The 11,486-nt window shown below is 43.3% G+C and overlaps 1 protein-coding gene across 3 annotated transcripts; it reads left to right on the top strand.

Annotated features, from left to right (window-relative positions):
• Window positions 1-10,872, top strand: nvl (nuclear VCP like). 3 transcript variants are annotated; one of them, XM_065023215.1, is made up of 24 exons: window positions 1-22; window positions 1,356-1,421; window positions 1,564-1,634; window positions 1,735-1,787; window positions 1,944-2,034; window positions 2,130-2,190; window positions 2,351-2,596; window positions 2,705-2,840; window positions 3,162-3,238; window positions 3,514-3,648; window positions 3,822-3,923; window positions 4,040-4,157; window positions 4,507-4,651; window positions 4,746-5,100; window positions 5,259-5,477; window positions 6,205-6,309; window positions 6,416-6,478; window positions 6,940-7,059; window positions 7,180-7,279; window positions 7,429-7,535; window positions 7,656-7,732; window positions 9,191-9,279; window positions 9,514-9,611; window positions 10,369-10,872. In XM_065023215.1, the coding sequence occupies exons 2-24, from the start codon at window positions 1,368-1,370 to the stop codon at window positions 10,411-10,413; spliced, it is 2,667 nt and encodes an 888-aa protein (XP_064879287.1). In that variant the 5' UTR covers window positions 1-22; window positions 1,356-1,367; the 3' UTR covers window positions 10,414-10,872. The 3 variants fall into 3 exon arrangements, with proteins under 3 accessions (XP_064879287.1, XP_029525362.1, XP_029525363.1); XM_029669502.2 differs by lacking the exon at window positions 1-22 and adding an exon at window positions 971-1,124; XM_029669503.1 differs by lacking the exon at window positions 1-22 and adding an exon at window positions 1,132-1,262.
• The last annotated feature ends 614 nt before the right edge of the window (window positions 10,873-11,486 follow it).

Raw genomic sequence — 11,486 nt, 5'->3', positions numbered from 1 at the left:
ACCCCGCGAACACTGGGTACTGGTAAGTACAACACAACCACCTACTAGCCTAACACATAACACAAAGCTGTCTGTGCGGGTCGCTACAATACGTTAGCTTACTAGGTACATTAATAGCTTTAGGTTGGTTGTTTTTAAACCCAACTTCAAGATTTCCGCCAAGACGTTGCCTCTGACCATCAATTTCCCTCGCTTGGGCAAGGGACATTTAAGGTACACTCGGATGTGACGATGTTAAACGTATTTCAAGTGGGCTGAGGGTTTAGGGCTGAAAGCTGTCTACTTTGAGTTTGAAACGCAGCCAATGAGTGAATAGCAGTCAATTGGGCACTAGCTAAAAATTCAAAATTAATTGTCAACAATAAGTACAACATTACAAATATTTTCCAATAGACTTGCTATCTATAATATTGCATAGCTTTGGAATCGTGACTTTACATACATTGGCATTCCCTGACTTTGAGAAGAGATTACGTGACGATGGTCTTAGCAACCACGTGACGCAACATGACAACGTGAAAGCCATTGGTCGACAGTGTGCTGGGGGGCGTTATACGTTCGTACGTCAATTGTCCATTGGGATTTCTATCTCCTCCTTTCTCTAATATCTCTGACTCTATTTCTGTCACGAAGGTCCCAGTCAGAAATTCATATGTCCGGATGAAATCATTATAATGTCATTTTTTTTCTAGGTGAATGCAATTGCATTTAAAATATTTATTGTTTTTACCTGTGTTTTGTTTTAGACATGTTTGACGTAGTGGTGTAAATTGTTGATTGCTGATCATTTGTATAATACATATTTGTGCCTGATATTTGTACTTAAAATAAAATAGCTGTTCTGATGTTAACTCGCAAATAGTCCACTCATATTTCTTATGATTATTAAACATGCGTGATTTCTACTAGTATGAGATATCAATTGTATAAAGTTGAATAAATTGAAGAATCCTCTGCTTCTGGCATTTGTCCACAATTTCGAACAGGCAACATCTTGGACAGCTCCGTATAAAAATCTGTAGTTTCACGTGGAGTACAAACTCGTGCTAACTAAATACTTTTGATCTGTTATCTACAATCGTCGTTGCTTGTTCATCAACTGCTATGTACGATTATTACAAAAGGTACGTGCCTAGAATGAAACGTTATCTGTTTAGAGTACATACGCATAGACAATCCTATGGTATAGCGACACTGTTAGCTAGCATCATACTGCTCGAGACATTAACGTCTGTACATACATCCCCTTTCATCCCACTGAGGTAAATATATCGGTTTCATCTAGCTATACTACTTTAGCTACTGGTAAATATATATTTTTCCCGAGATAAACCAATGCTAGTTAATGTTTGCAGGTGACAGGAGACATGAATAACAGACGTTGCGGAGTGGACAACCGACTCAAACAGAGAGTTGAGCAGGTACATTTTTAGACTAGTTATTGACAGTATCCACCAACTGTCGCCTGTCATATTGACTGATTTCTATTTTGTAACACGCTAGCTAACTTAGTAACACATTACTGTAATTTTTTGGGGGGATCTGTTCAAATTTGTCTGATAGTATTTGAGTAACCAGAGTGGCCAGTATGTTGACATTACTTCAATGGCACATGATCTTCAGAGACTCTACAGGTGAGTTTGATTTATCATAATTTCCCCCTGTATTCTTTCTACAGCCTTTCTGAAATCCTTCAGGGTTTATGCATGCAGCTTAATATTGTATCTTCCTCAGAATGGACTATGGCAGGCGAAACAAGACTGCATTCAGGATTCAGGTGGAAAAAGGTGAGTAAAAACTGAGACAAGTACCTCATTTATCGCCATGTGCAGTCCAGCAACAAGGCATCTGCCGATCATTTCACTTGTTATTAAAGCATGTTAGCCGGTTTCTCCAAGAGCAAACCAGATCCTACAATTCCTTGTGCATTTTTACACCTTCAGTCCATGGAGTGATATGCGATGAATCTGGACTGAATGATCTGGAGAACAAGCACTTGGCCAAGAGAGCGAGACACAGTGAGAAGGATGCTGGGTAAGGGCCACACCATCTGCTCATAATCTTTTGTTTTGATTTGTAAATGCCCCGGAGTTGAGTGATTATACAGTGCATATTCTGGTCTTTTACAGGGATGGCAGCAGTAACTTGGATGACACTACTGATAGTGATGAGGACCTTCCTGAACAACCGGTACATCATTCTCTACTACCTCTTTCCACACATTAATTTGTCAGGTTTACCATCCTTATGTGTTGCTTATTACCATGTGAGTCATTGTAATATAATACATGCTTCAGAACAATACGCTAATAGATTAAACTTGTTTTTCCTTCTGATTATCCCTTAACAGCCCATCAACCTCATGAATAACTCCCTGATGTCCCTGTACAAGAAGGGGAACCCAGAGAGTGGGGCATCTCCCAGGAGGGACAAGTCTGCATCAGACAGCCCTGCCCCTGAGGCTCACTCCACCCCTCAGAGTGTTGGTACCAAGGTGTCTGCAGGGGGCTGGTTCATAGACAAGGGCAGAGGCCTGGAGCATGACAGCATCCTCATTGACCTGTGTGAAGAGGAGGCAGCCAGTCCTGCAGGAAATGTATGTCTCACATTTTCTATGTTGTCTTTTGTCAGTGGTGGATGACTACATCTCTCTTTGTCTAACAATTCGCTGCAACAATTTGAATGCTTATATTGACTTCACCAGAAGCAGACAGATGCCTCAATGCTTGAGCCTGAGAAGACACCCAAAAAAGGCACATTTAAAAAATCTAAACGGCAGAAAGAGGGAGCGTCAAAGGGCAATGATGGTGACATCGAGGCCAGTATCATGAACAAGAAAGGTAAACGCTGCTTCCCACCTTGCTTTGCTGATGTTTAAGAAGTTTAACATTGTAGCCAGTCAAGGACACAAACAATATAAATTAAACAGCCCTCAAATTCAAATCGACCACAAAGCCAGTTCCACTGCTTTTTTTTGTCTAATCGGGGACTGATTTACATGTAGGACACCAGGTGGGTGCAATTAAATATCAAGTTGATCAGAAAACCAGCAGTAGCCCTGACCTCGTAGGGTAAGATTTGAATACCCTGTTTTACAGTATCACTTGAAGTCAGAATGGTTTGTGTTTTGTAAACTATAAATTTTCCTCTGATCGTTCTAGCGAGGACTAAATCCATTGAACTACAGTATTCAACATTAAAGTTTGAAGATGTTGGAGGCAATGAGGACACATTGACGGTACGCTTGTTACATTTACATTTCTGTTTGGTCAGTTTTAGTGTTGTCAGTGTTCTTAGCTGTCAAACCTCATTTAGATGTATTTGGTATGCACGAAACGGGAGAAAGCAGACGAGCTCATACCTGAACTTGTCCAATAAGAATACTCCTATTCATTTCCCGTTTTTGAAAATGTTTATTTTTTATTTTTACATTGTATCCTGCTGAACATGACCTATGCACTGAACTGTAATGGCTTGTAGATTGAATTCTTATCTGGCTCTCTGTCACTGAAGGAGGTGTGTAAACTGCTGATACATATGCGTCACCCAGAGGTGTACCAGCAGTTGGGGGTGGTCCCGCCACGGGGGTTCCTGCTCCATGGCCCCCCTGGCTGTGGAAAAACCCTGCTGGCCCAAGCTGTGGCTGGGGTGAGTCTGGATGGTGTCCATATGATGGTATCCCACTTTACATATAGAGAGTGTTTTTCCTCACTAATCTTATTCCACATTTTTCCTCACTGACATTTTTCCACCTTTCCTAATTTAGACAACTTTTTTTTCTAGGTGAAAAATACTTTATTAATTTCCCTCTGTATGTTAAGGAGATGGAGCTGCCCATGCTGAAGGTGTCGGCGCCAGAGCTGGTGTCTGGGGTGTCAGGGGAGTCTGAGCAGAAGCTGAGAGAGCTGTTTGAGCAGGCTGTGGTAAGTGTCACTCCTACACAGTTCGCTGTGAAATTAAATGAAAAACATTTTTATAAGAATGCCCCCTCAAGGACAGCTCGCTCAAATGAACCATTCTGGTCCTGTTACCCTTGCAGGCCAGCTCTCCTTGCATCCTGTTCATTGATGAGATTGATGCCATCACTCCTAAGCGAGAGGTGGCCTCCAAGGACATGGAGAGACGGATTGTTGCTCAGCTGCTCACCTGCATGGATGGTAAGAGATGTCATTTTAGCAGACTCTCTTGTCCAGAGCAACTGAGCGCACACATTTTTCATTCGTCCTGGTCCCCCATGGGAATCGAACCCACAACCCTAGCATTGCAAGTGAGCCATACAGGACCCACTATGCTAGTGCAACACATCTGGTTGATTTCATGACTTTTGCGTTGCTGATTACAATACATCCATTTTTTTTATAGGAATATCTCCTTTGAGTACTTAAGATGAAGAAATCAATTGAATATATTTTGTTGGCAGGGTTGGGAGATTATCAATTCACCTTCTCTGGTACTATTGGATGATGTTAATCTTCCCTTCACTCTGTCATCTATGTGATTCTCTAGACCTGAACTCATTAGCGGTCACAGCCCAGGTGATGGTTATTGGTGCCACCAACCGGCCAGACTCTCTGGACCCAGCGCTGCGCCGGGCTGGACGCTTTGACAAAGAAATCTGTCTGGGGATACCTGATGAAGCAGCTCGTCTCAGGTGAGTGGGCTTGTCTCCTATAATAATAGTGGTGTTGACATTAATGTGGTTGCTAGCTCTGGTGTTGCGACCGTGTGTTGATTCCTGCTCTCAGAATTCTGAAGACCCTGTGTCGGAAGCTGAAGCTCCCTGAGGACTTTGACTACCGGCAGCTGGCGCGTCTTACCCCGGGGTACGTGGGAGCTGACCTCATGGCGCTGTGCCGCGAGGCCGCCATGAGCGCCGTCAACCGGGTCCTGCTGGAGAGGCAGGACAAGAACCAGGGGCTGGTCCCCATGGCGGAGGAGAGAGCAGAGTCCGAGGGGCCTCAGGCCGCAGGTCCTCTCCCACAGGGCCCAGAGAGATTCCAGGCCTCAGCAGACACAGTGATCCAGGAGATGACAGACCGTAGCCACGTACCACAGGGAGACAAGCAGCAGCTGCCTCTGGCTACTGAGACAACTTTCAGGGTGATATATTTGATTCCATCAATGTATGCTAGCTGTGTTTTTCACTAGGGAAGTATGCTGCACATGGTCTTGGATCCACTGTTCCCTCTGAATCTGGTGAACATCCCACCTTGATGGTCAGTGGTGTGAAAATGTTCCACTTCTGTCTTTACCACCAGGGGGAGCTTTGTCGCCTGCTGTCCCTGCTGAAGAGCAGTGAGTCGCTGTCTGAGGAGCAGCTTGCTGGCTTGTGCATCCTCATGTCAGACTTCCAGGGTTCCCTGGCCAGCGTACAACCCTCTGCAAAGCGTGAAGGCTTCGCCACGGTGCCAGGCGTCACCTGGGAGGACGTGGGGGCCCTACATGACATCCGCGAAGAGCTCACCATGGCCATCCTGGTGGGTATCGCCTCAACACAGCTGATGTTCTATCTGATATGTTGGGCTCAGTGTTAGCCACTGCAAAACAACATAAGGATTTGGACTTGTTGTATTATAATTTGGGCCAGGAGTTTCTTCTGTTCAGGTCACGTGGTCAGGAAAATTATAATTGACCAGTTCCTTTTCTCTCGTAGCGTTTAAGCTCGTAGAATAAAATATCCACCTCTATCACGGTTAAGACATTTAACTATTTATTCCAAAAACGTAACACCATACAACAATTGTTCCCACTCTAAACGTATTTTGTCATCAGAAAATGGGACATATACTGTACCTGTTGTGTGATTGGAGCATGTCATTCAGAACAACAGTGGTTGATTGTAGGAACTTAACCGCCACATATAATAGACTACCATGTTGTTGGTAAGGAAACCTGACTCGACTGCTATGGTTGAATAAGTAGCAACACAAGGAACCATAGGTTTTCTTCAATTTAACAACAGCATGATGTGTCAGTCAATGTACACTGTCAATGGCCACAGAGTTACTCTATAACATTTACAATGTGCCATTAACGTTGTATTTCTGTCAGCTCTATCTAACTCCAAACTCATCCAGATTCAAACTGGATCGGAGGGTGTACTTTGTTGACTTCAGAATGAATACTGCCATTGTGCAGCTTAGATGAATAAGGGCTGTGTGTGTGTGTGTGTGTGTGTGTGTGTGTGTGTGTGTGTGTCCTCAGGCCCCTGTGCGTTCTCCTGAGCAGTTCAAAGCTCTGGGTCTCAGTGCTCCTGCAGGGGTGTTGCTAGCTGGGCCTCCCGGTTGTGGAAAGACCCTGCTGGCCAAGGTACTATTTGCCAGCTGCTAAAATCAGTGGAATGTTGAAGACTTGTGGTGGTTTTAGTAATTCATCAGTTACAACAGTATACCGTGCTGTGTGTCTCCGATTTCAGGCTGTTGCCAATGAGTCAGGACTTAACTTCATCTCTGTCAAGGGGCCAGAGCTGCTGAACATGGTGAGTCAGCTATACAGATTCCTGGAATGCCTCGACATGACTTTGCCCTGTGACACGTTGCCCAGTAATATTAACTCTGTGTTGGTAGATCTGCTGAAATTATATTTGTAACTGAAGTGCCCCACTGAAATCATTGCGTTCTCATAGACGGTAAGCACAAGTGATCCAACAGCCCTGTGCATTATTTACTTGGCGAGGGCTCAGTTACCTTTAGTCACAGCTATCTATACCCTTAGTAGGCCTTCACACTGTGAGGTAACACTCCTAAATCACCTGGATGCATTTTAATGGCCTAACTCATGCCCACAGACTTTATGTAACTTAAAACACAAAAGAAACAGACTTTGATTCTGGGGGCCCGAATGATTAATTTAGCATTATGTAAGTTAGACATATGTGTGTCTGTTTTTCGAGCTGTGCGTTTCGACATGTTACACAGCTTCGTGTCTCTTGTTCCTCAGTATGTGGGAGAGAGCGAGCGGGCCGTGCGACAGGTGTTCCAGAGAGGACGGAACTCTGCCCCTTGTGTCATCTTTTTCGACGAGATCGATGCACTGTGCCCCCGCCGCTCCGGGCATGAGGTGAGAAGGGCTAATAATCCGCGATCTGAGGGTCACCATCTGAGTGAAATGGAGGTGAATGATGATGATGATGAGAATAGTATTGTTGACATGAGGTTAATGGTGGCGGTGTGTCCTCAGTCTGGAGCCAGTGTCCGTGTGGTCAACCAGCTGCTTACTGAGATGGACGGACTGGAGACCCGGCGGCAGGTCTTCATCATGGCGGCTACCAATAGACCAGGTGGGCTCCTCGCATCATTTCACTCCCTCGTTGACATAGATATTCACCAATCGCAAAACTTGGAGGGAGATTATTTTTCAATGTTATGGTTTATGTTGACGCATACAAATCTGTGAAGTTATTCACCATGGTTGACGCTGTCCCTGTAGATATCATTGATCCTGCTGTGCTGAGACCAGGTCGTCTGGACAAGACCCTGTATGTGGGCCTCCCACCTCCATCAGACCGGCACGCCATCTTACTCACCATCACCAAGGTAATGTGGAATGCCATGGATGGAAGCTCACAATTCAACAGTCTCATGAGCCTCGTATAATGTCTTAGTTAGTGGCTGGTGTTGCTGTGAGAAGGGTTGTTTCATGATTGTGTCTCATAGGGGGGCAGCAGGCCTCATCTGGAGCAGGATGTGAGTCTGGAGGAGATGGCCCATGACGTGCGCAGTGACTGCTTCACGTGAGTGTCCCAGAGAAGGAAGGAGCAGAATCAATCTTAACCTACAGAGCTCCAGACTAACCCTTTACCCTTGTGCCATTGTTGCCACTAACATTTTCAGTTGGTGGCACCAGCCCATGATATGGTCACACCCAAATGCTGCTGAGGGGTCACGCAATAGAAAAAACGAGTAATCCTCTTATATAATCATTCCCAGTGCTACTGAGATAGATAAAACAACTTTTATTTCTTTAATCATACTAACATGTCCAAGCAGCAGGATTATTCATACATTTTGGGATGACAATTAGGCTATTGTTTCTAAATCAAAATGTGGCTCCAGAATTAGTCTCTAGTTCAATAGAGATTAATTAGCTTACATCTTTGTGTACTAGCATCACATAGCCCCAAATGAATTAGCCTAATTTGAGTTACAAGTTTTTATTGTCAGATGCATAGGATACAGCACAGTGAAATGCTTAACTTGCAAGCTCTTTCCCAACGATGCACAATAGAGGTAGTAATATAAGTAAGAAATAAAACACTTGAAGTGTGAGAGAATAAATCAAATGAACAAGAGAATGTAGTTCTATACAGGTCAGTGCAGTACGGGTACCGTTAATACAATGTGCAGGGGTGCTGGAGTTATTTGTTTTTCAGGAAGGAATGTACATGTAAAAGTAGCAGGATAAATACTAATGCTAATAATATAATCTTAATAAACAATATAGCAGCAATGAATGGTAATATTTATCACTATAATCAATCAAGACAGCAGCATATGTGGTGCTTGCATGGTAATGAGAGTATATGTCAGGTGTCAGTAGTGACTGTCAGTATGCGTGAATGTGAAGAGTGACCATGTGGCTGAGTGGTGAGGATGGGAATAGAGTCCATGCAGATAGTCTTTGGGAGAGAGGGAGGGCTGGGGTAGTTGGCTATTCAACAGTCTTATGGCCTATCCACCATCTAAGGAATTGGAAACTCATTAGCTAGATAGCTAAATAGAATATACTGCTAGTTAGCTGTATAACTGATTAATCTAACAGTAAATTGAATTACCTAAACGTTGCAGCATACTACCCAAGGATGACACTATAGGCCTATGCAGTCACTGCCAATGGCCTTCTCTTGCTTCCCGCTCGCCTTATCTCAAAGCAATACCAATTACTTTGGTTGTGTAATGGTGCTAGAGAGCTCAGTATTGGGAGTTGAGAAATAAATATCACACCTCCAGAAAGCGGAGGCCCTCTTCTCAACTGTTGTTGCTTTTAAAACAGTCTTTACACCCTATTGCATTTAAAAAATAAATTGCAATCAGAACACACATTTTTATGGGGGGGGGCTGGGGAAACAACCACAGGGGCAGGGCAGACCCTTTGATTGCAGAACTGTACTCTTTGACCAAATCAAAACCTTACAGATGTTCCCGTAGAGCCTTCAACACAGTGGATATTGTGTGTTTATTGTTTCATGCAGTGGGGCAGACCTGTCTGCGTTGGTGAGGGAAGCCTCTGTCAATGCTCTGAGAGCCTACCTCCTGACCCAACCCAACCCATCTTACACAGGTAATACACAGCCTAAAGACTTCTAGGTCTTCTCTGCCTCTTGACTCTTTAACAGAACACTGCAGCGTTGGTTGATTGCTCCCATACATTTCATTTATCAAGATGGATTTCTGTTTACACTTTCTAAGGCAAGATAAGTACCATACCCAAGGTCATAGTAATTGTACAGTATCCTCCACCAGGGTTGTCAGTCCACTTCCTCTCCATCTGAGTCTGTACTTATTAACCCCTCAGGTCACAGCTACTCCAACGGCCCTGTGGCCGACATCCGGGTCAGCAAGCAGAACTTTGAGGACGCCTTCAAGAAAGTACGGCCGTCTGTGTCTAAAAAGGTGAGATGCATTGGGACGTGGACAAATGAATGACTGCATGTAACCGAACGCTGAATCCCTGTAGACAGTCTGACACGTATCATTTAGCCAGTCAGTGACTCGCCTCAAATCCAAATGGTTAGGAATTAGACAAGTCTTAAGTATTTAGGTATGTTTCCAGAATCCAGTGTCTGGTAATGGCTTGTTTTGATTTGCCTCAGTTGTCATTGGGAGCAGCATTTTTGTATGTGGTAATTAATAATGACGTAGGTTTTAGCACATGATTGCCCCCCTGTCTTTAATCTCTCCCAGGTGAACCAGTCTTTTTTGTCCCCGTCAGTAAACACTGCATTGTCAAAAATAAAATCTTTAATTTATTTGTTGCGTACACTGATCTTGCAGGTGTTACAGCAAAATGCTTATGTTAAACATGTAGGTTCCCACACAGCCTCAGGGGTTTATGGTCACTGGGCACTAACTGTTCCACCATTACTATTTCCATCCATATTTATTATTTCCATCCATATTTGCATGCTAATGTAATCCTAAATTAAGCCTAAAGTAAACCGGGTCTAGTCATAGTCAGATAATGAAGTTGTGTGCTTTTACTTGCTCATTCGCCAGTTGTATGGTGTTACGGGTTTGTGTGATTGATTGTAGATAGGAGCAGGGTCCCATTTTTAGCCTTCACTACAAAGAGGAAGAGACTGAACAACAAACAAAGCATGTAAGGATTTTGAATGACTCACACAAATGCTCTTCATTTTCCCCTCTACAGGACCAGCGTATGTACGAGCAGCTAAAGGAATCTCTTACAAGGTGAGAGGATTTGACCAGTCCTTCAGAATGAAGGATATCAATGCTGATAAGAAGACCAATATCTCAATCTACAATAAACATTTTATCAGACAAGAGTCCAAATTCCGAGTGATGTTTCAAAGGTTAACTCGGCAAAGATTTACCAGCGGAATACATGTATGCATTCAATACAGTGCGGTGTCCACTTACACCCCCTGGCTCTCACCCCCTCCCTTCCACAAAGATGTACTCATTACCAATGATCTCTCTGTGCGAATCACAGGACTTCATATCAGGTGAGGTGAGTTATTGGGAGTAGACATTAAGACATATTGACTATTTTGGATTGTTGTTTTGTAGTCCAAACCACATTAAGACATGTTTATATTCGTATAAAAGAAATGTAAACCTTGTGAATTAAGTACAAAATGTATTACTGTATGTATTGACTGTTTTATTAAAAACATGGAGATGTATGATTTGATTACAATTTGTTCTCATTGATACGGGATTATTAATGACTTGAGTTTGAATGTTGTGGTCGCACATTGAGATTAGTGGTGTCATTTGAGATTAATGTGTCATTTAATTTTGCAAGTTTGTATTGTGTGAGATTTAACGGTTGCAAACGTAACTTGACATGAATACATTCAATGAGATCTGCAAGTATAATTTATTTTCAGAATAATTGGAATAAGTCCACTTACGAGTGAATATCCTGCTGTGACTCAAAAATACTTAAGATATTGAATCTGCGCGTGCTTGGAGTTCTGTCACTTTACCAAGAGATTTGTCAAATTTTGTAGCTAGAAATCCTGTTTGTTGAACATCTCATTCCAAAATCATGGGCATTAATATGGAGATGGTCCCCCCCCTGCTGCTATATCAGCCCCAACGCTATCATGGGGCACTCTGTTCACAACATCAAACCACTTGTCCACACAATGCCATACATGTGGTCCGCCATCTGCCCGTACAGTTGAAACTGGGATTCATCCGTGTCTCAGTTATGACACCGAACTGCAGTCAGGCCAAGACCCTGGTGAGGACTTTTTTTCTTCTAATGCCTTAAAGTAGTCAAAGTAACTGAATGTAATC

Source organism: Oncorhynchus nerka, linkage group LG10, assembly GCF_034236695.1.
Source record: "Oncorhynchus nerka isolate Pitt River linkage group LG10, Oner_Uvic_2.0, whole genome shotgun sequence".
Classification (NCBI taxonomy): domain Eukaryota; kingdom Metazoa; phylum Chordata; class Actinopteri; order Salmoniformes; family Salmonidae; genus Oncorhynchus; species Oncorhynchus nerka.
The sequence above is the reverse complement of the archived record's forward strand: the minus strand, read 5'-3'. Positions and strand labels throughout refer to the sequence as shown.